The 26,755-nt window shown below is 40.8% G+C and overlaps 4 protein-coding genes across 5 annotated transcripts; 2 read left to right on the top strand and 2 right to left on the bottom strand.

Moving 5' to 3' along the window:
• Positions 1 to 5,290: 5,290 nt before the first annotated feature.
• tufm (Tu translation elongation factor, mitochondrial) lies at positions 5,291 to 12,884 on the bottom strand. The gene is made up of 10 exons (XM_080044181.1): positions 12,839 to 12,884; positions 12,095 to 12,141; positions 11,867 to 12,005; positions 11,596 to 11,762; positions 10,418 to 10,687; positions 9,300 to 9,432; positions 9,044 to 9,148; positions 6,380 to 6,531; positions 5,928 to 6,047; positions 5,291 to 5,713 (listed from the first exon to the last, which is right to left on the bottom strand). Exons 1-10 carry the CDS (start codon positions 12,873 to 12,875, stop codon positions 5,543 to 5,545), a joined length of 1,341 nt encoding a protein of 446 aa, XP_079900307.1. The 5' UTR covers positions 12,876 to 12,884; the 3' UTR covers positions 5,291 to 5,542.
• Positions 12,885 to 13,761: 877 nt separating this feature from the next.
• On the top strand, positions 13,762 to 20,489 carry hspbp1 (HSPA (heat shock 70kDa) binding protein, cytoplasmic cochaperone 1). 2 transcript variants are annotated; one of them, XM_080044370.1, is made up of 8 exons: positions 13,762 to 13,901; positions 14,241 to 14,357; positions 14,740 to 14,956; positions 17,148 to 17,372; positions 17,679 to 17,834; positions 18,520 to 18,616; positions 18,742 to 18,853; positions 19,851 to 20,489. In XM_080044370.1, the coding sequence occupies exons 2-8, from the start codon at positions 14,244 to 14,246 to the stop codon at positions 19,929 to 19,931; spliced, it is 1,002 nt and encodes a 333-aa protein (XP_079900496.1). In that variant the 5' UTR covers positions 13,762 to 13,901; positions 14,241 to 14,243; the 3' UTR covers positions 19,932 to 20,489. The 2 variants fall into 2 exon arrangements, with proteins under 2 accessions (XP_079900496.1, XP_079900497.1); XM_080044371.1 differs by lacking the exons at positions 13,762 to 13,901; positions 14,241 to 14,357; positions 14,740 to 14,956 and adding an exon at positions 15,449 to 15,760.
• Positions 20,490 to 20,715: 226 nt separating this feature from the next.
• On the bottom strand, positions 20,716 to 22,352 carry tmem86b (transmembrane protein 86B; the record flags this gene model as incomplete). Its single annotated transcript, XM_080044218.1, has 3 exons — positions 20,716 to 21,167; positions 21,915 to 22,158; positions 22,302 to 22,352. The coding sequence occupies 3 exons, from the start codon at positions 22,350 to 22,352 to the stop codon at positions 20,716 to 20,718; spliced, it is 747 nt and encodes a 248-aa protein (XP_079900344.1).
• Positions 22,353 to 23,807: 1,455 nt separating this feature from the next.
• aspdh (aspartate dehydrogenase domain containing) lies at positions 23,808 to 26,659 on the top strand (the record flags this gene model as incomplete). Its single annotated transcript, XM_080044197.1, has 7 exons — positions 23,808 to 23,862; positions 24,005 to 24,149; positions 24,333 to 24,417; positions 24,823 to 24,972; positions 25,268 to 25,491; positions 25,899 to 26,038; positions 26,622 to 26,659. 7 exons carry the CDS (start codon positions 23,808 to 23,810, stop codon positions 26,657 to 26,659), a joined length of 837 nt encoding a protein of 278 aa, XP_079900323.1.
• Positions 26,660 to 26,755: the final 96 nt, after the last annotated feature.

Genomic DNA, 26,755 nt, shown 5'->3' with positions numbered 1-26,755 from the left:
AATCAAGCTATCACCATCTTCATGTGTTGGCGGCAGGTCTATCTAAGAATAATGTTACCCATTTAATTTTTTTTCCAATGACCGTCGGCTAAAGGGCCTAAATAGTGTTAAATAGTGTTATCTTGGCCAAAAAAAACTCAAACATGATTACATTTTCTACCCATTCGTTCATTTAACTCTAAGGAAGTTATCTTATCATTTCTCACTGTAGCGCTGTATCCTCTGAGAGTGATGTGTGGTGGAAGGAGCACTCACTGAGAATAAACCGGGATGCTGCCCACCCACTCTGCACTGTTGGAGGACGAGAAGCCGCGGAGAGTCAGCCTTCCAACATGTAGAGTGGGTTGTTGAAAGGCAAATTCAGCCTTAATTGCAGCAGCTCTATTCTTTGCCGGTTTGCCTTCAGCTGCCACAAGGAGGTGGAGGCTGTAAAAAAAAAGGACGTGTTGTAACAGCTGCAGTTTCTTCCCTTAAGCAATAGGACATGTTTGAGCTGAATTACATTGCTCCTGCTACTTGCTACAAACGGATGGAAATAGTGCAGAACGCGAGTTATTACTTTGAAGGAACTGACAAAAAGACAATATAGTATTGTTGGTAATATTCTACAGTAAGGGTAAATTAATTAACTGTTAGATAATGCTTATTTTATGCTTACTAAACATTAACTAAGCAATAAAATAACCGGTAATAACTGCTTAGTTAATACTTTATAATAAGCATTCACTAAGCATTAACTTACCATTATGCTTTGTTAATGCGTAACTAAGAATTTGTTAACAAAGCATAGTTAATGTTTAACCAAGCATTTACTTAGCATCAGTTATGCTTGTTATGCATTAACTAAGAATTAACTAACCGTTAATAGCAATTAAAGCTGGGGTGGAGGATTTGGGGAGAAAATGGCAGTTGGGATAGAGATTCGAATCCAAATACCTCAACCGCTCCACTTGTTCTCTTTGGTCCCTCCCCTATGGTCCCTCCCTGACATGCTCTACACACCAACAAAGTTGGACAGTGAATGGACAGTCCCAACAGCCAATACGAACAGAGAATCGGAGCCTCGCTCTGATTGGTCAAAGTGTACAGCTCATGTTAACTTTGACCAATCAGAAATCACATACCCCAGCTTTAAGCATAAACTAACAGTTCATTAATGTACCCTTATTGTAAAGTGTTACACTATTGTCTCTAATTGGACTTTCTTACATATGAGTTTAGTGATGTCACATCACCAGAATGTAATAGTCAATACCAATACCAGTGAAATTCCACGGTTCTCGGTACCCAATTCAATACCACGGTAAAAACACTTCAACATTTGGCACGTTTGGCATTTTGGCAGACTAGAACACTTGTTGGTGTATACGCTGCCCCTGTCAAATCCAGAAACATTGGATCCCCTGTACTTACAGTAACTACAGTACTTGGAAAAACAAGTACCGTCACATTTACAGAATTTTTGTATTGACTACTATGTTGAAAAAGATGTGTTTGGTACAGGAGGCCGTTTTGGTCAGAATCAGTCAGCGTTGGTGGGAAATTGTCCAAAACAATGGTTGGTCCTTGACCCCAGAGAAGTGACACCTCATCAGGACAGAACAGGTCAACGAAAGCATTTTAGCATCTTCTTCTTCTCCTTATTCTTGTATTACTATCATATCTCAGTTTCCCTCTCCATTCACGGGAAAATCTGATAGCTGAATGTCATGTTATTCTTTTGAGGGGTGTGGAAGGCTGGAAGGTTAAAAGAGTGAACTTGTGAAGGGATGATCGCTGGGTTGAAAAAAATAAAAAATAAACGCCCTCTCTGGGAAAATCTGACGGAGGAAACTGGTATTAGAAATCAGGGGGTATCAGACTGTTATTTATGCTACATGTCTAATAGTCCCAAGTGATACATTGAAAATGAAACCGTGTGAAAAAAAGACGACAATGATGAAAGACAAATCTCATGTCTGGTCACACAAATAGCAGCCTTGATGGTCACACAGAGTTAACTTCATTTACCTTTTATAAGAGTTATATAAAGTAAAATTACAATATAATATAATGATATAATGTAAACACACTATAATTTAGCTGTTGACAATTATAATTAAACTTTTAAGTTTTGTCAACAATTATAACTCCTTGCGGGAAACATGCCCAACTGGTTAATAAATCTAAACAGTTATAATTTTCAATAATATATATAATAATATATAATATTTAACTTAAATCTTAGAAAGCTTTACTTTCACCACTCTTACAGGTGCTTCAAAGGCGTTGTACTGTATGTAGTTGCCAACAAATGCTTACAACTCCATTATAGTATATTACATTATTATTTATTAATGTGCATTAATGCTAAACAAATCCTGTTTAATCTGACAGAATCATGCATATCTTCCCGTTCCCCATGTTAAGTCTGTGAGGATGTTGTCAACAAACACGAACGTCTCTAGGCTGCCACACACACATACTGTCTTGACATGATTCGGCAACCGTCAGTCACAGCTGGTCCCTGGTTGGAATCACATTCAGCGTATCATTGCTCTTGAGAGAGTCAGTTAAAGCCAGTATCACTGATCACTATGACATACCATGGTTCGCTGTCCGATCATCTATCTCTCTAAATCATATTGCTCATGGAGACATTCATGGTCCAGCTGTGCACATCACTCAGCGGTACTAGCCTCTCATGCAGATATACTGTATTTGATTACAGCAACAGGCTGATTGGATTACAGGGGGCACTGACTCGAATACCTACAGCAAACACTGAGCAACTGAGAACTTCCTGCCTGCTGGGGACAGAAGGACACAGAGGACATCAACAGGGTCAGCCTGGTTTATTATCACACTGAAAAGATCTGCTAAAACTCAATCCCTGATATTCACTTGAGGATTAATTTTGTCTCTGAGCTGATGCTGTTTGTCTCCATCTATTGGGAATGTTTGGTCTATACTCATTTCTCACAGGTTAATTTAGTGGAATTTCATGTCCGTAAAATTTTAGTGAGCTTGTCAGAATAAAATGTATAATTATGTATATGTATATGTATATAATTACATTCATTTACATTATAATCAGACATGTAGTTTAAATTGTAAATATGAAATAATCATTTGTGCTTCTCATAACTGTTATGAGAAGCACAAATAAGTAGAATAAAATTGTATGGTATTTTATATACAGGTCCTTCTCATATAATTAGCATATTGTGATAAAGTTCAATATTTTCTGTAATGTACTGATAAACATTAGACTTTCATATATTTTAGATTCATTACACACAACTGAAGTAGTTCAAGCCTTTTATTGTTTTAATATTGATGATTTTGGCAAAAAAGTAAAGAAAAACCAAAAATCCCTATCTCAAAAAATTAGCACATTTCATCCGACCAATAAAAGAAAAGTGTTTTTAATACAAAAAAGTCAACCTTCAAATAATTATGTTCAGTTATGCACTCAATACTTGGTCGGGAATCCTTTCGCAGAAATGACTGCTTCAATGCGGCGTGGCATGGAGGCAATCAGCCTGTGGCACTGCTGAGGTGTTATGGAGGCCCAGGATGCTTCGATAGCGGCCTTAAGCTCATCCACAGTGTTGGGTCTGGTGTCTCTCAACTTCCTCTTCACAATATCCCACAGATTCTCTATGGGATTCAGGTCAGGAGAGTTGGCAGGCCAATTGAGCACAGTAATACCATGGTCAGTAAACCATTTACCAGTGGTTTTGGCACTGTGAGCAGGTGCCAGGTCTTGTTGAAAAATGAAATCTTCATCTCCATAAAGCTTTTCAGCAGATGGAAGCATGAAGTGCTCCAAAATCTCCTGATAGCTAGCTGCATTGACCCTGCCTTTGATAAAACACAGTGGACCAACACCAGCAGCTGACATGGCACCCCAGACCATCACTGACTGTGGGTACTTGACACTGGACTTCAGGCATTTTGGCATTTCCTTCTCCCCAGTCTTCCTCCAGACTCTGGCACCTTGATTTCCGAATGACATGCAAAATTTGCTTTCATCCGAAAAAAGTACTTTGGACCACTGAGCAACAGTCCAGTGCTGCTTCTCTGTAGCCCAGGTCAGGCGCTTCTGCCGCTGTTTCTGGTTCAAAAGTGGCTTGACCTGGGGAATGCGGCACCTGTAGCCCATTTCCTGCACACGCCTGTGCACGGTGGCTCTGGATGTTTCTACTCCAGACTCAGTCCACTGCTTCCGCAGGTCCCCCAAGGTCTGGAATCGGCCCTTCTCCACAATCCTCCTCAGGGTCCGGTCACCTCTTCTGGTTGTGCAGCGTTTTCTGCCACACTTTTTCCTTCCCACAGACTTCCCACTGAGGTGCCTTGATACAGCACTCTGGGAACAGCCTATTCGCTCAGAAATTTCTTTCTGTGTCTGCCTTCTGGACAGCAGTCAGGTCGGCAGTCTTACCCATGATTGCAGTTTTGAGTAATGAACCAGACTGGGAGTTTTTAAAAGCCTCAGGAATCTTTTGCAGGTGTTTAGAGTTAATTAGTTGATTCAGATGATTAGGTTAAGAGCTCGTTTAGAGTACCTTTTCATGATATGCTAATTTTTTGAGATAGGAATTTGGGGTTTTCATGAGCTGTATGCCAAAATCATCAGTATTAAAACAACAAAAGACCTGAAATATTTCAGTTGGTGTGCAATGAATCTAAAATATATGAAAGTTCAATTATTATCATTACATTATGGAAAATAATCAACTTTATCACAATATGCTAATTATATGAGAAGGACCTGTATAATGTTATTAACATTATATATAAAATACCATACAATTTTATTCTAATTATTTGCAATTTAAAATGGTTAGTTAATTGTACGAAGCTTTAGCACGTTTTAATATTTCTGCAGCAGCATCTTGCATTGTTTTGTGAAGGAATCCTTAACCTTCTGACCTTGCAGGTATGACAGGAGAGACAGGGCAGTCAAACTTTCAATGTATTAGATAGTGGACCATGCCGAAAATGGGATCCGCATGGGTTGTTTGATCACAGTTGGAAATATCTAAAACTATTACCATACCTGCAAACAAGCTCTTGAATCACTTCTTTGCTGCCCTCATGTGGCATATTGATCTTGTAACATGAATTAGTATGCTATTATCTTTTTCAGGCAGGTCCTTTTAAATATTTATGCATTAAGATTATTTTAAAATAAATATGTCTCATTGTCTGAGTGTTTAACAAAAAAATATCATCTGGCCGGCAATGGCCACTATCACAAAACAAAGGACGGATTTGTAGTATTAAATACATGTTTATTACAGTAATGACATAATTTGGACAGTCTGGCCAGACACAAAGACAGTGCTAAACATAACCGGTATTTTGTTTGGGTGGTACTGCACAACAGAGCCATGCATTAATTGAAGTCCTGTCCGGTTTATGTTCTGTATTTGTATATTTCTATATTCATTGGATTTTGCCAGACACATACAACCACACATCCACCATTCCTAGCCCCTTAAATGCATCCCCCCACTCCCCTCCCTAGAGCCCAACACTCAGTTTTATTCAGCATTCAGCCCCAGTTGGCCAGGTCTTCCTCTGAAGGCGTCAGGATGTCAGTAACCAGGCCGGTGCCGATGGTTCGGTTTCCGTCCCTCAGAGTGAACCTCTGGCCCTTCTCCAGAACCATGGGCTGGCGCAGCGCGAGCATCAAGGAGGTGTCCTCCCCCGGCATCACCATTTCCTGAAAGAAGACCAACAGACACATTAGTGTTTAATATCCTTCCAAATCCTGAGGTACTACATTGTTTACAAATGTAAGAAGCTAGGAAACACATTTGTTTACCTATATTTGAACTAGGGTTGGGGGGTAAAACAGTGGTATTTTAAAGTAGCATAATGACAACTTGTATCAAACTTGATAATTTAATATCCATTTTACTGACAGACGCACACACCTTGTCAGAGGGCAGAATGACTCTGCAGGCCATGTCCCAGGTTAGAGAGAACATGACGGGCATGAAGTTGGTGACAAATGGTTTGTGTCGGCCTCCTTCCTCCTTACTCAGAACATACACCTGGAATACAGGAAGCACAGACATGTTCACACACGCACACATCAGCAGCGTTATGATTTCATTTTTAAATAGCTAAAACAACAACAACTCGTTGCCATATTGTATCCCTTCTTACATCCTAAGTGAAAGACCTCAGAGTCATTACTGTGGCATCTGGCTGGTCTCCCAGATAGCATTTAACTGTTATTTGGCCATTACGATTGTTGGATTATGTACAGTCATGTAACAGATTTAACTGTTGGCCAGTCAACAGTTAAAAATCGTCCATTTAGATCAATTGATTAATCAAGCATATTACACATTAATCAAAAGGAAATATTGTGCATTCAGACCTGGGCCTTGACTTTCTGGTGAGGCAGGATGGAGCCTGGTTTGCACATGACCATCCCTCTCCTCACATCCTCGCGCTTCAGTCCTCGTACCAGAGCGCCCAGGTTATCTCCTGCCTCGGCCCGATCCAGAGACTTGTGGAACATCTCAATACCTGACAGGACGGACAGCAAAGCAAATGTAAACATCAATATTCACACAATGTTCTCAGGTGCTCAGCAGCCTTTGTAGATCAGATACATTAATCGTCTATTCAGTTAATTAAGTACACTAATTTTTTTAAATGTATCTTATCTAGTAATATTTATCTATTTTTTATAATTTATTTAACCAGTGAGGTTGGAGACAGTCAGTGCGTTTCCATGGCACAACTAGATTAGATTATCACATATATCGAACTAGACACTCGAACGGACCGTGTCACTTTTCTGAGTTTACATGGCCTTTCAGATATCGGATAAATGTCCAATGCATGGCTGTCTCCACTATGCTAGGTGGCGCTGTAGCCCTTTCAACCATGCTTTCAACAAGTGTTGAAAGAGCCACGTCCGGTTCTCTTCCGTCAATAACCCATGGTGTAGCCATGGGTGTAGCCTACGCGCAGGCACACAAGCACAGAACGAGAAGTCCGATAAGCGATGTCCGATCCCTGTATACATGCAGAGAGAATGCCGACAACGAACGACTTATCTAGGTGTTCTTATCCGACATCTCTTGTCCGTTATTGTGCCGATTTGTGTGCGAAGTAGATCGGATAAAGGTGTTTACATGCAGTTTAAAAGTCCTGTTGAAGTCTTATTCGTTTAGTTATCCGATTATGAGTCTGCATGTAAACGCACTGACTGAGGTTGGAGAATTCATAGAACAGGAGTTACATACGAAACTCTATGTTCTGTAGCCCCATGAGGAATTTTAAGTCATTACAACAACACTGTCAGTGCATCTACATGAGGTAAGCTTTTGGTGACCGCGCATGGATCGTATTCTTTCTTCTGTACGTCCAGGTTTTTTCTTAGCAGTAGAATCAACAACTGAAGCATTTCTTGGGTGCTTCTTGAAATTTTTCTGACCTCCTGCGTCAGGGGCTGCCAACAGTTTGTAAACGCTGTCATACTTAGAAATATAGAGAGAGTTTTGTGGAACTGATAGTTGCTTAATCAACTTTGTGTCAACTCATTTGGCGATGGCTTGAATACAACCGACATTCATTTATATGAAAAAGTTATGAAATATAGCTTATCACCCATCTGCAGGTGTGTCACATTTTAGTCTGTGTGCTTTGTAAACAACCCACGTGCCCCCCCCCTTCTCTGAGAATCTGTTGCTTACGTGCCCCACACACATCCTGCGTCTACCTCTGGAGCGCGTCGCGTTACCTTACTGCTGCCTCTCTCGGACTTTTCTCGGACACACATGCAACGTCTCAGCAGCTGCTGCTGCAGCGCTGCTTCTAAAAGCCCTATCTTTCTACATAGAGTTTTCATAGATAATTCCCATTAAAAATGAAGTTCTTTCATGTCATCTATGATGCATATGATTTATATTGAGTTTGGACAGTAATCCGTGCGCCCCTTGCCATTTTTTTCTTTTTTTTTGCCATATTTTCGCTTGTTGGAAGTTTTATTTTGAAGGGGACACACCAGGAAATGGTGAAACTACAGCGAAAGCTGCCAGTATGAAGTCAATATGACTCTCAGCAGAGTATTTCAAAAATCACTTTACTGATTTATACGGGAGAGAGAGAGGGGGGTGTGGTCGGGGAAGAAGAAGGCCGTAGACACAGATAGAGCAACGGAAAACTGTTGCGCTCATCATGATCTTTTTTATTTCTTCACTATATTGGATCTCAATATGTGTCATTTATCCAAAAATGAAATGCCAGAACTAATTGAAAATTAGGTTTTAAATCCCTCGGATTTTGATTGCACAATTAAATCGTGAAATAAAGGGATTATTCGCGTATACGACTGAGGGATGTTTTATTTTGAAATAAACACACCGGGTAAACGTGTAACTAGAGTGAATGCTGCTGGTATGACTGTCAGCAGAGTATTTCTCTATCAGTTAAAGCACAGAGACGCGAGAGAGACGCGCTGCTCTCAGAAAAAAATAGGCGAGCCTCCTGAGGTGAAGGGGAGCGTCGCTGCAGACGTGCCTCCGACGCGCCTCAGCAGTGCGTCTGAGGTTGGATGTGTGCTCGCTCTACGTTGATTTCACAGTCTGTGACAAAAAGGCAGACGCGAGGTAGACGCGCAGTAGAGGTAGGATGTGTGTAGAGCTGCAACGATTAATCGAATAATCGATTATTAATCGATTATTGAAATAATCGCCAACTATTTTGATAATCGATTAATCGTTTTGAGTAATTTTTTAATAAAAAAAATCCAAATTCTCTGATTTCAGCTTCTCAAATGTGAATATTTTCTGGTTTCTTTAATCCTATTATGACAGTAAACTGAAATATCTGTGTGTTTTGGACATAACAATACATTTGAGGACGTCAACATGGGCTTTGGAAAATGTTTCACCATTTTCTGACATTTTACGGACCAAAAAACTAATCGATTAATAATCGATTAATCGAGAAAATAATCAACAGATTAATCGATTATCAAAATAATCGTTAGTTGCAGCCCTAGATGTGTGTGGGGCGCGTTATTCTTCACCTGTAACAACAGACTTGAAGCAGCGATTGTGGCCCACAAACTCAGATTCGTCTCCTTTCTTGATGACACCCCTCTCCATGGTGCCGGTCACCACCGTGCCTCTGCCTGAAAGACACAGTTAATAACCTAACATTTAGAAACAAACACGTTTTTTGGGTCACCATTAACTACATTAAAGTTATTAATTTATGACAAGAAACCGATACCAGCAATATTCCTCCTTAAATGGATGAGTATTTTTTTTTAAGAATCATACCTGGGATTGAATAAACTCCTTCAACAGGCAAAAGGAAAGGTTTTTCGAGCTCTCTTTTGGGGAGTGGAATGTATGTATCCACAATCTCCAGCAGTTTCATCACTGCATTCACACCAAGGTCAGGCTGCTTGTTCTGAGATGGAGCCCAAAAACTTTTGTTAGACCACATCCAGATACATTACATCAGAGACTTAAAATATACTGTTTGCTGTTGTTGTCCATAAAATGTTTTTGTTTTAATTGTTTTTACTGTAGCTTATAGATTTAAAGCGAGTGAATTCAACAGTGGTTACAATCAGCTGAAGCACAGCATTATCTAAGCCAGGGGTGTCCAAACTACGGCCCCGCTTTTTATTGGCCCGCGGCCGATTTTAAAGTTATAATGTTTTTTTTTTTTGCATTTCTTAGTTAACCCACTAGTGCAGGGGTGTCAAAACTGATTGATTGGCCCGTGGCACATTTAAAAAATATAATGTAATATGGCCCTTTTAATTTTTAAATAATTTAAATGCACTCATTATATTACAGAGAAATATGTCCCATAAAAGAAAAAGAGCACCAAGCCCATCCCAGAGGACCCTGCATAATATTTTATTTTAAATTAATATTATTATGGAAAATCCATGTGTCCTTCTCCAATAGCTTCTAATTCATCTGGCACAGTGTCTCCATTTTTTTTTCATACAAAATTCTTCATCTTTAGCCTCTTAATTTCCCTCTCAAAGTGCACCAGATTCATGCATTTCACTTTAAAAACTTAAAAAAATCTCCCGGGGGGGCATACCCCCGGACCCCCCTTGGAGGAGCGGGATCTCGGCTGGCTACTATTTTCACCCAGCCGGACATTGGACACAAAAGCAGAAAACACTGGGTGTATCAATGGCATTTAACAAGAGGGGGAATGTATCTGTTTAGTGTGCAAGTAAAGTGTTGCCGTGAAGAAGGATTACAATTTACGAAAACACTATGAAACTAAACATCAGAGCAGCTACATGTCCTGATAAATGTAATATTTTTTGCAAAGTGGCCCGGCCCTTCGTAGATTTTTCTGTATGTGGCCCTCAGTGAAAAAAGTTTGGACACCCCTGATCTAAGCTTTGAGTCAAATTGCTCCCTACCTCCAGGGCACAGAGGGCTGAGCCGATCACGACGGGCGTGTTATCGCCATCGTAGCCGAACTCAGTGAGCAGCTCGCGGATCTCGATCTCCACCAGCTCCAGCATCTCCTTGTCGTCCACAGCGTCGGCCTTGTTAATGAAAACCACCACGTGCTCCACGCCGATCTGCCGGGCCAGCAGCAGGTGCTCTCGGGTCTGAGGCATCTGGCCATCGGTGGCCGCCACCACCAGGATGCAACCGTCCATCTGAGCTGTGCCTGTGATCATGTTCTGAAATAAGCAAAGAGAGAGGGATAATTAAAGAGGGGATTCATTACATTTATTAAGGCATTTGTTGAGTAAAATGAATATGCTTGAAATGCTTAAAAAGGAATAGTTTAACATTTTTAGATTCTTGCCTCACTCTCCGGCTCAAGAAATGGCAACAGAAACCGCTCTTGTAACTGTGCGTGCATTTTTTAATGCAGTGAAGTTAGTTTGAAGTTGGAGACGAGAAGACATACGTTGTTGATGAAATATACTAACTTCACCGCGGTCTCGGATTAGACGGGTTCCTGGTTTCCTTCCAGTATACATTTATTTGATTCTAAAGTGACAGAAAGTCTCCAAATATAGAGCAACAAGCATACAGGAGCATTTAGTTATGTTGTAAAGCTTTTCTTTTGACTACCAGTGTTTGAGCTAACCTGGATCAGCGACCTATTTCCATGTATTCATCCAAAAGAGCAAGGTTATGTATTTATTTGTAAATATGTCAGATTAATAATGGTAATATGAGTAGATGAAGCAAAGTAAACTTTGATGAAGTACCATTCATAAACAGACTTTTCCAGTTTGCCTGCTATAAAATGTTTTGCTAAGTTCCTTGGAAAACGGACCCGATCTAAGGCAATAATAATAACTATATATAAATAGCTTTGTTTTCGCTGATAGTCTTGTTTGTTGTTGCAGGTCATTTATAATCATCAGAGTAAAAATTAAACTGTTTAGTTTACATTTAAAAGTTCCTCGTATGAGGTTAAAAAAGGGGATTCATTACATATTTAAGTCATTTTTAAAGAAAAAGTAATATGCTTGAAACGCTTCTGATCATTTAAAATCATGTCAAAGCTGCATCGTGTTCAGTACGTTCTACGCTGTGTTGGTTACAGTTGCTTAGTAGAAGTAAAGCCGCTTACCTTGACGTAGTCAGCATGACCAGGACAGTCCGTGTGAGCATAGTGTCTGTTGGCTGTGGTGTATTCTACATGGGAGGCGTTGATAGTGATGCCTCTGGCCTTCTCCTCGGGCGCATTGTCAATGTCTTCATACTTTTTATAATTTGCGCCTCCAGCATCAGCGAGCACTGAGGATCAAGAAACACGCCAAGGTCACATTTATGTTTTTCTCAACTGACAACGACTATCTGGGCCACCGTAGAAGTCAAGGCTAGGACATTGGTCACTGTACCTTTTGTAATGGCTGCAGTTAAGGTTGTCTTGCCGTGATCAACATGGCCGATTGTTCCGATGTTCACATGGGGCTTGTCTCTGCTGTAGGTCTTCTTGGCCTCTGCAGCAAACGTCCGCCGACTCACAGGCACAGCGCACTACGAGACAAAGACCCAAAATCATCCTAAAATAAAGTAACAATACACAGGTTTGACAGTCATTGGGTGCAGTTTGTGTCCATACTCACTAGTTTGAAGGAGCTGTGCAGGAGGCCTGGCGAGGAAAGCTGAAGGGCTAAAAAAAAGGAATCAAAATATGAGAAACAAATACTCTGTTAATGGCTGTTTATAAGTTTCAATGGTCCTTGACATATAACAATTTTCCTTTCTCATAATCTCACTGCATGGTCGGAAGGCTTTCAGTGACTGAAGCGTTGGTTGTTGTCTACATGCATTGTAGGTTACAATCTACAGTCTAGTCTGTAGTTACTGTTTCAGTGCACTGTTGACCTCACACATCCTTGCTGACAGTTCACTCAAAAAATTAAATTAAACATTTGTCAAATAAGCAACATGGTACAGAATCGCAGTCGCAAAAAAGATAAACAGTAAAATACCCTGGTTACATTGGGAAGCTAAAAGCAGTTGTCACGAAGCCGACAGACCCCTTCGTACCAACCATGGGAGGCTTTGCAGTGTCACGCTGCTTCAAATGAGCTGCTGTTAGTTGTCCAACAAGTAATGTTTTTCTCGAGCTGTCTACATTGAGAGCTGATTTCGGTCATTCTCGGCTAGCTGTGTCGTTAGCTAACACTCTTTGGTAACGTGACCTTGCTGTGCTAACGGATCAGACAGCATCATCTCTTATTACGTGATAATTTAAATTTCTTCACACGCAAACAACACACACTGATGTAAAGAACACATTAGATCGCCATGACTCCATAAACTGGCAAAAATGCAATAACAGTAAGATAATTAAAATACTTTACCGGAGACACATGCACGCAATCCCACAAGCGCCGCCATCTTGGATGGTTAGATAGAACAAAGAGGAGCAAAGAATCAAGAGGGAGACTACACGGCCAGCTCCAACGTTGTCAGGCTGTCTGAAGGACAGGGCGAAAATAATATCAACGGGAACCAACCAGCACGAGAAGGACACCAAAGATGTTGCTTCATCACGTTTTCTTTCATACAATCGCCCAAAATAGAAGGCCTTTTATCATGTTTTAACTTTATGAGCCATACATTCCTACATAGGAGGATGCTTTTTTCTTACTTATATTCTACTTGCAACGTTCTTATTTTACTTCAACTATGGAGACCCCCAAGGGTCACGGCAAGACTCCTTTTTTTTGCATTTCCTTATAATATATTTTATGTTCCCTCACAATTTTCATAATATTACATTATTTAATTTCAATTATTGCAATCTAATTCTCTTATCTAACATAATGTGGTGTGTTATTATCTATTAAGTACACACACACACACACACACACACACACACACACACACGCACACACACACACACACACACACACACACACACACACACACACACACACACACACACACACACGATGTAATATTAGGCATAGGCCTATACTGTTTCTGCTTGAGGTGCTCCTCTCCTTTTTACTGAGACTCTTTGAACGTCACGTACAAACGTCACTGATTACCTTAAACACTCTAATATAGTGGTCTACGACTTTGTGCCTTTCAAAAACAAAGGCGTTTTAACTGTCAGTTATTTACTATATTGCAATTTTGAAAGATAGTTTTCGGACGAAAGGGTGAAGGGTGAGAACTTGAAGACGGTGAGAAAGTACTTTGGCAAAAACAAAAACAAAACAAAAAACATTAAAATCAACATTTATGTTGCCAATTTGGTCCAAGGTTTACGGTAAACATGGCAGCCTCCATGATGCTAGCTGGAACTTTCCAGTGCTTTCTTGTGTCTGTCTTTAAAGGCGGAGTTCACTTGTTTGGAGCCATAGAAGAAACTGTGTGTGCATCTATTTAACGCATGTTATAGGACTCTTGAAAAAGGTGAGTTGGGGAATGAAGAAAATGTTGTCAACGAGACACGTACCTAAATTAGTTACTGGTTGTGCTAAACTCGCATCATGTTAGCTAGTAGAGCTGTTGTTTTCCTGTCATTTCTTTGGTATATTATATTGCATGATTTTTAATAATGTAAACCAATCAGATGTTGCCCCAAAACTAGAGGTAGTGTTAACATATAAGAGTAAAGTCAATGTTTGCTTCATTTGTTTGGGATTCTTTTTCTCGGGTCCTGTACAGTACTACTCCATGTTTTGTTTGAGGAATCAAGTTGTCCGTTTCTTGCTGATTTTGTTTTTCTTACTTTCTTGTTATTGTCTTCAGATCATGGCAGAACAAAACCGGAGATATCCCCAGAGCCTGGGGGGCGTCTTGCAGCTGGCAGTGGAAGCCGGATCGGGAGCAGAGGCAACCGCCCCTGTTGCACCCATGTCAGAGGAGGTAAGTGCCTGTGCATTTCAAACATGAGACTATGGACAGGTACCAATACACACACACACACACACACACACACACACACACACACACACACACACACACACACACACACACACACACACACACACACACACACACACACACACACACACACACACACACACACACACACACACACACACACACACACACAATTTAAACCCAGTTCTTAAGTCCATTTGGGCTTTGTCCAGACTTCTCTTCAGGTCATTTTTGATTTTTTGTTTGAGACTATAAAACTGACTGAGACCTCAAGATCAAGTACACGTTTTTAGTTTTGACCCATGAATACCTCTCCTTTTTATCAGAAGGGTAAATCATCCTCGCTCTGGTTTCTCTATTACAGAGGAAAGAGTGGCTGACAGAGGCTCTTGCAGACGTGTGCAAGGGCCAGATGGACGAAGTGAAGCAGATGAAGCAGTGTTTGGCTTTCTTGAGCAAAGAAGGAACGATTGAAAGGGAGAGAGACGGCGAGGAGGAGAGGGATGAAGAGGAACAAGATCAACGGGAAACGGCCTTTGAGATTCTGTCAGATTTGTGTGAGAACCTGGACAATGCTAGAGGTTTGTAACAACATGGGATTACAGTTGCAATTGCACGGCACGATTCGAGTCAGTACTCTTACGCTAGATCTAGCTTGCGTTTCTACTTCCGACTGCACCCTTACTTGGTAGGCGGTATGCCGGACAGCTGCAGAACACACAGAGAAACCTTCTGCTTGTAAGAATTGCCAATATACTAGGGCTGCACAATATATCGAATTTTCATCGCGATGACGATATTGGCTTCCCACGATGACGTGTACATGAATGTGCGATATTTTAAATGTGTGCTCAGCTGCGAAGCAAATCAATCCCTCCCCAAACCACTCGCTGATCATGTGCCTGTTCATGCTCCAACCTGGCAACCCCAGGTTCCCCGAGAGCTGTCAATCAAAGTCCAGTGGCTCCGCCCCCAAAGTGTGAACAGTTTTCTGCCCGCATAGACAGAAAGCACTCCAAGAGCCGCGCGAAGAAGCAAGCTGCTGCTGCTTATCGCGCGAGCGAGAGCAGACATCTGCGCTTGTGAAATCACATACATCCCCTTGTTAGTCTCTTTTTTTGTGTGGGACCGGATTTATAACCCATTATTACATGACACTTTGCCAGGTCTGTTATCCAGCCAGACAGACCGCTGTCAAGAGTATAATGTATAGCGAACGGGTCACCTAAGGACCTACGTCATAGTTTTGATGGATAGACGTCCACAAACAGGGCTACTCGTTCAGAAAACAATGGAATACTTTTTCAACACGTCTTTGCATGTATCAGGAGAGCAGGGAACACAGGAGTCATGGTTAATGTCCGACAGGACTCCAGCAAGACGACGTGAGTACGTTTTGCTTCAGGCTGCAGCCCGCCATGTTAGCTAGATGGAGCTCTGGTTAAGCATGTTGGCCAATTACATTTACTGTTTGTACAGTGTGCGAGTCTTGAGTTGTGTTAGCAAAACAGTAGCTCTGTGGCTAACAGCTGAGCCGGAGCCTTCAGTCAGCTGAAGCAGTCTAGCTGGGCGAGTAGACTATTCCACCGTTGCTAGTTCGTATCCTTGGTCGTTCCTATTTGCTGGCGTATTGAACTACGTTTTCATTACATAAGAACCTAGTGGGTTTGCAATGACTATTCCAGTTATTAGACAAGCTCCCAGGGTTGCTAATAACTCCATACAGTCAGTGCCTCAGCGTACACACGACCTGAAGCGAAGATGAAACCTCGCGTTGGGAGTAAAGGCATGAGATGCAGCAACATTTAACTAACGTGTTGCTGAGTGTTACCTGCCACTTCCCGTCTCCGTCCTTTCAAATTAAATTCCGACATAGTAGAGCCATATAGGTTGTGATTTATTTTGACAGGGCGCAGCTCATAATATACTTATTTTAGTTATACATTGTGGGCAAAATTTTATTTAGTTCAAAATCAAGTTTTATACACATCCATCATGCAGGTACAATGAATGGAGTAAAATATTTTATATTTTTGCTTTTAGGAGATGCAATGAGGTCAGGTGAGGAAACAAAGATGTGTTATTCAACAGAAATGTAGCACAAGGAAAAGTTAAAGCAGTGCTCTGTTGATTTGATTTTGAGTAAAGTTTTGGTGCAATATTTTGATTTATATTTTCTTTGTGGAAATGCATTGACTTCAGGTAAATATTTATTATATTTATGCAAATATATGTACATTATCAGTAATATTGCATAGCCGATCACATGGATATGAAAGCGCTGTTATGTTTACGTGACAATCCAATACAAATATTTTACTCACTACAATTACTGAATAATCGTGGTAAAATATCGTGATATCAATATTGACCAAAATAATCGTGATAATCATTTTGGGCAATATCGTGCAGCCCTACAATATACTGACTTCATACAGTCAATAATGTTCAGTTTTGAATGAAACTCTGGCCCAGAAGTGCCTACAATAACATTTACAGCCACTAGAAAGGCCGTATTACAGCTTCAGCACAAGAATCTTATCTCTTGCTGAGGTGACCACACCACACACTGCAGTTTTACGCAGAAATGATCCTCGGCCGTTCAACGGACTGCAGTGTGTAGCTTCAACCATTTCGAGACCCTTTGGGACGGCTTTGTACCCCAACGAAAGGGTCCCCAGAAATAGAAATACATCGCGCAGTGGAAACAAGGCTTAACACTATTGGTTGACTGACTCTGTCCCGACCCATTCCCCCTCTCCCTCTTCACAGATCTGATGACTCTTGGCGGACTGAAGTTGTGCCTCTCCCAGTATGTGTGTCATGCCCAGAGTGGCCTGAGGTGGCGTGCTGCTGAGCTCATTGCTTCCTGTGCCCAGAACATGCCCCAGGTGCAGGCCCACCTGCTGGACATCGGGGCGCTGCCAAAACTGTTGCAGCTGACGGACACAGACCCCAACCCCACTGTCAGAGTGAAAGCCCTTTACGCTGTTTCATGTGAGTATCCAAGACAGTGCTTCAACATTACTGTCCCCTTGAAAACTGGCTTGTAACAATGCTGAATAGTAGCTTAATCAGAACCATCACTTGGCTTTTCAGACGGCACTAAAAGAGCGTGTGTAGCAGCCGATAATGTAATAACTGCAGATAACGTAATAACTGCCAATAATGTAATAATGTTTCAGTTTTTATTGTAATAAAAGCGGAGAATGTAGTGCCTTGCCAATAACAACGTCATACAATTTCTGAACCATTTACGTAGCGGAGCACCACTGTAACTGTATCCTGTTGTTGTAATGTCAGGTCTGGTTCGGGAGCAGGAGGCGGGACTCCAGGCCTTTCTGTCCCACGATGGCTTCTCTGTGCTGATGCGAGGCATGCAGTCGGAGAACGAGAAGCTCAGGACCAAGTCAGCCTTCCTTCTGCTCAACCTGCTGAGGTCACACCCCGAACAGAAAGGTGTGAGCGGGAGAGAGGCCTTCAAAAAACAGCGACAGTGTTGAACTTTTTTTAAATTCTCGGTCAAACAGCTGACATCCAAAATATCTTGTGATACCACCCTCCTCCAGTCTGTTCAGTGGATGAGGAGTTTCTGGGATTTATAACTTTAAATGAGTGAATTTGCAGTCATTGGCATAAAGTAATTGAATATTATTATCCAACCTTTTATTTATCAAGTCACACAAAACAATGCAAAGTAAAAACAAATAGAAGTATAAACATTCAGATTACTAAAAAAGCTTGTGCGAGCAGAGGAGGGAGAGAGAGAGAGCTGTGGGAGAGCTGGACGACGTCTAGTCATTCGGCTGCTTTATTTAAATGTTATTCATGATTTCATACTTGCATATCTGTTTTCATTTCGAGTTTGTGTTTTCTGTCTAATGTTGTTTGGTCTTTAACTCATTTTTATTGCTAGCTTTCCTGGCCAAGACACACTTTTTACTCTCAATCAGGCAATTTTCTCGTTCCATTTTCTGGTTAAATCCTTTAACCATTCCCACACCTGTGCCCACTTTCCGCTTCATACTAACACTACACAGACAATGTTACCTCAGTTAGGCATAAACATGTTACACTAATTGTGTACTGCTGAACCTCTCAAATGACTCTTGGACATTCTCATCTTTTTCTTCCTCCCCTGCAGACACAGTGGTCTCCATGGGGATGGTACAGCAGCTGGTATCCGTCCTCCGCACACCGCACTCAACTTTCCACGAACATGTGCTCGGCGCCCTTTGCTGGTAAGAAACCCTCTCTACCTCGCTGTCTTCACACTCACAAGTTGGCGTGCCATCAATTGTTGGTTCACATAATCATTCATTATCATTATCATACCCTCTTTGTCCATCTTGAATGTGTCTGTCAGTCTGGTGGAAGACTATCCACAGGGTCTGAAGGACTGCAGGAACCCCACTCTGGGTCTGGAGGAGCTACTCGGACAGCGATGCAGAGAGCTCCAAGGAAAAGAAGAGAGTCAGGTAATCCCTTTGTCTTTCTTTGCACCTGATGGTCAAAAGGTTTCAACTAGTTAAAGGAATAGTTCAAACAATTTTCATCACTATACGCTCGTGTGTGCTTTGTGGTACTTGTTTATTTATCACGTTATGTTGCGTCTCGTAATATGTGACCATGTGACCGTCACAGGCACTTCCTGTTTTCTTTCCAGTATGTATTTAGTTTTTAAACGTGTAAAAATATAGAACGCAACATAACGCGGTAAATAAACAAGTCCCAACAAGCACACTAGAGCGTTTAGTGATGTTGTAAAGTTTATTTTTTGACATGCTCCCCTTGACTACCATTGTTTGAGCTAAATTAACCTGGATGAGAGACCTTTGCCCATTTCTATATCACAATTACAGGAACAGTTTCTCTCACCTTCTCTTGAGCCAAAGAGCGAGGCAAAAAGCTAAACATTTTCAATCTTGAACTATTCCTTTTAAAGGTTGAGTCAGTGAATGAATCTTGAGAATGTTTGTCGCAAAAAAATTTTTTGTCAAAAATAATCGATATCTCCTTACAATCCGCTACCTGTCCGTACTGTGTGTGTGCTAAAGAAAAATGTGGATGCTTAATGTTTATACACAGTTAAGGCTCTGTAAACACCAATGGGCATGTTGCTAGCTACTGTGAGCCCTCCTTTGTTTGCATGCCTATATACAGGCTGTGTATATTTTTTAAGTATTTTATTTTACATTTTTATCTCAAAAGCAAGCAGAATAGATAGTTACAAGGACAGTTTGTCACATAAAAAACGACTGTGTGACCACAAAATCTAGTAATGTTGACAGACCTTATACAGAAAAAGAAGAAAAAGCTGCACAGTTTTGGTTATCCATTTTCATCTGCTTACTCGATCCAACCATGCAGATACTTTTTTAAATAATTGAGACCGTTTTGAAATATGCAGCCTAAGATTAGGCTTTAACCTAGTCTTAGTAACAGCTTTTAAAGTCAAAATTTTGTTTCCAACAGGAAGAACTGGAGTTCTGCAAGCGTTTGAGGGCCACGTGTTTCCGCGGGCAGCAGTCGGATGACAACGGGATGGATCGCTGAAGTCTTATTTATCTCAACTGATTTGTTTTTTCTGATTTAGCATGGAATCCAGGTCCTGGATTTTACTGTGTAAATAACTTGTAATGTATAAAATACTTTTTCAAGTCAGCCGTTTTTAGTTCTTCACACGTTAAATATGATACCAAAAATCTCCATCATAGGATGTATGTAAATTGTATCCTATTATAAATTGTTAATATTTACATCCCAATGCTGAATGAGTTACATGTGCAACACATTTAAATTGCTGTTAAATAGGTTTTATTTTAAGTTTATTTTTATTGTCTCTTAAAACATGACTGACATCACTTTATTTTTGACACCATATTTATTTATTATGCTAAAAACAAATGGAAGCCTTTATATACAGATAATGCCCAGTTCACAAGTGGGAAACATTGCCACCACATTCACATTTACATAGAATTCACGCAAAATCACTGATTGGAATATTTTGGCATAAATCAAAGAATACTGATTTTTATTTAGTTTTTTCTTTTTTACAGTCTATTGTTTATTTCAGTGTAGTTTGTGGACTGTGTTAATTGTAAAATGCTATGACTTGATCATAAGATCAATAAAACACAAATTTGTTACAATTTGTTATTGTTTGACTTGCAAGCTGCTCTTTTACGACATTTTTTGAATGTAGTATGTTATATGTGATTGGTTCATGTTAAAACCCCCAATACCTACTGTACAAGAAGGATTTATTGGACATTGTAGGATTTTACCAGGATGATGGAGATTATCCGAACATAATAGATAGCCACAGGGAGGCTGTTTAGGACCTCTTCCATTTTGCAATGTCATCATGGTACTCCACTGCCTTTACATCGCCCACTGCTATTAGCAGCTGTGCCAAATAATATGTCACCATGACAACGATCTGACCGTGCTTCATTGGCGCCGTCGCCTTGAAGACTTGCAGAGCCAGTGAAATGTCAGACACTATGAAGCACAGACTTCCTAACAGTGTGGCTGTGTGGCGGGTTCGGATGGCCAATGTCCCCATTAGGGTAATCAAGACAACGTAGACACCCACGGCTGGAATGAGTAGTTCTGAGTCTGGAGCCTTCTGCAGGAATGGATACAGGTAGAAGTAGAAACCTCCTCCAATCATGAAGAGGATGAGATACAGAAGACGGTTCCACGAAGAAGGGGAGTCCGGTGAATAACGACTGGAGAGGAAGGTGAAGGAGTACAGCAGATGGGCCACAGCAAAAGCACCCATTCCTGAAACAGATGCATGTACAACAAATGAAGGATTTTAATTCAAAATGTCAATTAATTATTTACAATGCAGCTTGAATTAAGATTGACTAATTTAAACAAGAACAGCCGCCTGGCACTTTCAAACCCTCTTTGAAGCATACAATTGCCGAACAATGAAAGTAAAGTGGTGGTAGGCAATGCTTTAAATAAGGTAAGCTCCTAAGAAGCTACACAAATAATATGGTACAAGGTCAACGTTAACTCACAATATGGAAGGTCGCATCGCATTAACCTTTGACCTACAAAATCTAATCAGTTCACCCTCGAGTCCAAGTGTAAATGTGTGACAAATTTGAAAATAATCCCTCAATGCATTCTTAGAATATTGTGCTCACAATATATGAGGTCACAGTGACCTTGACGTTTGACCCCCACCACACACACAAAAATGTGATCAGTTTTTTCTCAAGTCAAGGTGTGAGTCTGTGCCTTGAATTAGAGTTGGACATTTGTGCAAAATTAGAAAATCTCTCAAAAGTGAATGTGGATGGACGGACAACCCGAAAACAATGCCACTGGCCTTCAGCTGTCTCCAGCGCAGAGGCAGAAAAGGTAGGTATATTAATTGTTTGCACAATGCAAAACTTTGCAACTTTAATTTAGAGGATCCATATTGATCAGAATTATGATCAAAAATGCACAACTGGCAGCTTAATTTGCATCTTGAAAAGGTTCCAAATTGTGCTTTTTCACATTCAAGACTCCTACCATGCAGAAACAGCTCAGGCCATATCAGACAGCAGTCCCCGACAGCGGAGAAGATCAGTCCTCCCACCACACCCAGGACACTCTGTCCTCCGTTCCAACTCAGCACTACTGCAGCCAATAGGAGTGTAGGTGCTGATTTGACTCCTGCAGACGTGATGGACGTGGGCACGTCAGGGGTCCACATGTAGAAGTAGAACGCTGTGGACAGAAAGAAAGGCAAGAGAGAGAGAAGGAAAGCACAGGTCTGATAGAGAGGAATGAGTGGAAAGAACAAATAAAAAAATTATGTTTTCAAGTAGGCTGAACATTTAAATTTTTTTATCCATTCCACTTGTAAGTAACATTAAAAACAATTGACCAATGGCCGTAAACAAGTGAATATAGTACCGTGTTTCTCTTGAGCCGCCTGTCATAGGCATGTGTCTCAAGGATGTCCATTGTCAACAGATGTCCAGTTGGATGAAGCTGTCTTGTCACTTTCTTTTGTCTTTATTGTCTATGTAGTTCTGCCTTGACTGTCCTAGTAAACAGCACAAATAATCCTCAGGTGTTCTTGTCTTGTTCCCCCTCTCTTGAGTGTCAGCTGTGTCTCTCAATCTGCCGGTATTTCACAGTAAGGAACTTTGGACCCATCCTCGATGTCTGATTGCACTCTGATAATCAATGTTCTCCCTGTTTTGAGTTCTCATGGACGAACTGGAGTGTATTGGTGACATCAACATATGAGGGGGCAAAGTTGAACTAGTAGTTAACTCTGATATGACTAAGGTTGTTTCCTTACTTTGCATGTCAATTTCTGATAGTTGTTGCCAATGATACATTAATTGTGGGAAAATGGCCACATTCTTAGCAGATTGGGACTACCTTTGAGTTGGAGTCCCTTAAAACGTATCTCTTAACCTTGCAGGCGATGTAAGATTAACTTTTAAACTCAACAACTGTGACAAGAGAGAGACATAATCCATAATGTAATCACTAGAGTTCACTATGACCACATTGCTTCAGATTATCCCACAAAGGCGAGGGTTTATCAGTCCACTTGATACTACAAAAACTGTAAAAACAGAGCAAAAGCAATACATATTTTAATTCAAAAAGTAAACAAAAGATGTAGTTACATTGTGCATAAAATTAATGTAAACTTGTGACTCATTCACAGTATAAACTGTATGTTGAAATAATAAAATCATGTCTCATCTGACTGTCATTGAAAGTTTAGATCATTGTTGCATTTGTTGCACAATTCAGAAATCTTTATTGTCCATCATGACGGAGAATCATCTTAGTCTTGGCTCAACATAAACTATATACAGTGCAAGACAAACTTGCACAATAAACATACAGCGCTTGTCCCCCCCCCCCCCCCCCAAAAAAAAAATAATACATTAAAGAAAAATGTATTTAGACAGGATAAGAAATTACAATATATGTGTGCAAAGTGTTTACGTGGATGTGTGGGTCATTACCTTTTGATTAAGGATGTTTATGGCAGTGGGAATGAAGGCATTTATCTTCGCCAGAGATTGATAGATAGGAATAAGAGGAGCACTGCCTGTGACTACTCCCCACATTGAACAACTGACAATGATTAACTGTGGCCTCCCTGAGTCAAACTTTGCACTGTGCTTGCCCACAGTTCTCTGGAGTCGTACGCCGGTCTTTGTGCTTCAAGTTGGGAGCTGTGTGAGGGGCGTGTGATTATCTGGTGAGTAGAGCAATAAATGGAAGTTTTAATATTGGTCAAGACTAAGAGGAGATTGAGGCAGTTCAGACATGAACTAATGTCAAAAGCAGACTTGTATGTTTGTGTGTTGTCCTCTGTTTTGTGTTGTTAAACTGCAGGTGAATGTTCTGGGCTTCTCTCTATGCATGTTTGCTTTCTCAACACAGGACATGGCGACCAGCTCTACCTCCCTAAGGATTGGAGTTGTAGGATATGGACATCTAGGTCTGAACTCCCCTTACCAGATTTTGGCTTAAATCGTGTACACTTCTCTCATCCAAATGATTCACGCTCTCACTAAAGAGTCCTACTATTTTCCTGTGTGTGTGTGTGTGTGTGTGTGTGTGTGTGTGTGTGTGTTTTTTAGGGCAGTACCTGGTGGAGAGGATCCTTAAAGATGGAGCTGCTCTCGGTCTGACTCTTGCTTTCGTCTGGAACAGAAATCCTGACAAGCTCAAAGGTTTAGTTCCAGACAAACTCATACTTGGTGATCTATCGTCATTTGCAGACAGGTGCCAAACACACAAACCAGTCAAATAAACCCATATGCAAAAAGCAGCATTAGCATCTTACAATGTGTGTGTGTGTGTGTGTGTGTGTGTGTGTGTGTGTGTGTGTGTGTGTGTGTGTGTGTGTGTGTGTGTGTGTGTGTGTGTGTGTGTGTGTGTGTGTGCTGTTCTCTGTGGGTTTTACAGGCGCTGTGATATGATTGTAGAGGTGTGCCATCCGCAGATAGTGAAAGAATTTGGGCCACACTTCTTGTCTCAGTCTCATTTCATGGTTAGATTTCATTGCTAATTTATATGAACACATCTTGAGTGATTTTATTTTGTGTTGAATTGGGAAAGCTAAAACTGTATATTTGACTGTTTAACAGAGAAATGCTGTTCAGTATGCATCATTTTAAGAATGATGCATACGAATAAGAATGAAGTTATGGTTAAAAAAAAGCTAATGTTTGTACAAATAGTTGTGGAGTTTTATTTGAAAAGATATAGATTAGTTTTGATAAATGTTCTTCGATCAATTATTTTATTATTTTGTTATTTTCTTTCCAACTGATATGCTTTGTACATCAGTGGTCAGAAATGCTCATGAGTAATTACATGTGTTCTTGATACACAATGTTGTATGTATCCATCACAGTCCCTGTTTACTCACAGAATTGATGTCTCCTCCCCTCAGGTTGGCTCTCCCTCTGCCCTCTCAGATCCAGATCTGAACCAGAAGTTGCGCCAGGCAGCTCTTCTGTATCAGAAGACGCTCTACGTCCCCAGTGGTGCATTATGGGGAGGCCAGGACATCCAGAGGCTGAATGATAGTGGGGCCTTGAAGGTAACATGTAGGTAGTGCAGGTGTGGCGGTGGAAAGAGTGGTACAGCGGTGCCAGTGACTATTCTTCGAATGGTTTAGACTTAAAGAATGAAAAGGGTAGCTGCTTTGCTTTGAACTACTTTTTACTTTAACAACATTTGAATGAGTTTAGGCTCAATCTTTGAGCCATATGCTGATTTTGAATATTGTTTTAAAAATGTTGTACTGGACACCAATACCTTGGTACTGAGGGAATTAGTTTATTGTGGTTGCTCTTATTGATTGCCCTCTGCTTCTTCTCTTGACTTGTGTTCAGGCCTTGTTCATAAGAATGTCCAAGCATCCGTCCTGCTTCCGGCTGACAGGAGACGTCCTCTCAGATTGGACAGAGGGCGAGGGCCGGCGTGTTTTATTCAGAGGCTCAGTGGCAGAGTTGTGCCCCCTCGCTCCAAATAACGTCAACACCATGGCAGCAGCAGCAGTAGCAGCTGGAGCGCTCGGCTTCACTGGAGTTCAGGGCGAGATTGTGTCTGACACAGCGTGAGTTTAAAAAAAAATAAAAAAAACAGATTTACCTCACATAACCTTTTCTATCTGCTTGAAACCACTTTGCACACCCCTTGAAGGAGGAGTCAGCTGATAATCAGTGAATATCTCCTCATGATGCTATGTCTACTACTATGTGTGCGCTCAAAGAATATGGTGTTAGTACACAGCCTATGCTCTGTGAATGGTATGTCAACGAAGTGTAATCAAAGGGGGCCCACCTTAGCTAGCAAGATGCCAGATTACAGAGCCTAGACTGTGTATTGACACTGTATTTCTTTTCAGCACACACACAGTGTGGCAGGTAGTGGATCGTGAGGAGATATTGACTGATCGGACTGAATTTTTTTTTGGACAACAAACATTCTACAGAATTGCTGACTCCACCTTTTATGCCCCAGGTTGAGTGATTATCATGTGGTGGAGGTGGAGGTGACAGGGCCTGGTGGCTTCTCAGTGCACACAGTGAGGAGGAATCCGGCCAAACTCGGAGCTGTAACCGGTAGTGCAACGTACAACTCTTTCTGGCATAGTTTACTGGGTGAGTCCTCTTCATCCAAGATCCTGATACATTCTGCCAGCTGGTGGGAGAAGTAGGCTACTGCGGTCATATTCCTACTTCAATTATAGTAGACAAACATTTTATTGATATCATCTTTCATTTTATTCAAACAAGAACGTCAACTTTAGAAGGTGAATACCTTCGTTGGAACTGCTAACAACTTATAGGGGTTTAATCTTTAACAGTGGTCTTACATTTGAAATCATCAAATGTCCTTTTCATGTAAAATCTCATTTTGAAATGTATCTAGAACTACAGCTGTCAGATAAATGTAGTGGGGTAAAAAGAAAAACAATATTTCCACATGCCCCTGTAGTTTAGGCGCCGCAATATCCCCAGTTCAGTACGGCACATACTTTCTATATTATGAATTTAAGTACGTAAAATCTGACCTAATACACTTGACTTAATGTATTTAGTTATTTTCCACCAGTTCGCTGGAAACTCTATAGGAAACAATGTCATTATACTGTGATGAACAAACTCTTAAAGGACAAAATGTGAGTTTGTTCCTCTGCAAATATATAAATTATTTTTCACCCTTTATATTCTTTTCTTACAGTTTGCAAAGGCCATGGAGGCCAAGTTTATTTGTGCTAAAACCGACCAGAACTCAGGATCAAGAAGATCCACTGTGAAGTGTCCAGACAAATCTGACGGTTTATGGTGGAGCAGAGTTGTGTGGATGGTGGTTAC

Source organism: Ammodytes marinus (genome assembly GCF_949987685.1).
Source record: "Ammodytes marinus genome assembly, chromosome: 16".
Taxonomy (NCBI): domain Eukaryota; kingdom Metazoa; phylum Chordata; class Actinopteri; order Uranoscopiformes; family Ammodytidae; genus Ammodytes; species Ammodytes marinus.
Note: the sequence above shows the minus strand (reverse complement) of the source record. Positions and strands in the feature narration are given on the sequence as shown.

What these genes read in the sequence shown, in the direction of transcription:
- tufm (XM_080044181.1), bottom strand. Translation starts at nt 12,875, where the DNA reads ATGGCGGCGCTTGTGGGATTGCGTGCATGTGTCTCCG. An exon ending in TGCACAGCTCCTTCAAACTA is followed by an intron (nt 12,006 to 12,094) that starts GTGAGTATGGAC and finishes TTTGTCTCGTAG; the next exon opens with TGCGCTGTGCCTGTGAGTCG. An exon ending in GTCATGCTGACTACGTCAAG is followed by an intron (nt 10,688 to 11,595) that starts GTAAGCGGCTTT and finishes TGCTTATTTCAG; the next exon opens with AACATGATCACAGGCACAGC.
- hspbp1 (XM_080044370.1), top strand. Translation starts at nt 14,244, where the DNA reads ATGGCAGAACAAAACCGGAGATATCCCCAGAGCCTGGGGGGCGTCTTG. An exon ending in GAACCTGGACAATGCTAGAG is followed by an intron (nt 14,957 to 17,147) that starts GTTTGTAACAAC and finishes CCCTCTTCACAG; the next exon opens with ATCTGATGACTCTTGGCGGA. An exon ending in GTCACACCCCGAACAGAAAG is followed by an intron (nt 17,835 to 18,519) that starts GTGTGAGCGGGA and finishes CCTCCCCTGCAG; the next exon opens with ACACAGTGGTCTCCATGGGG.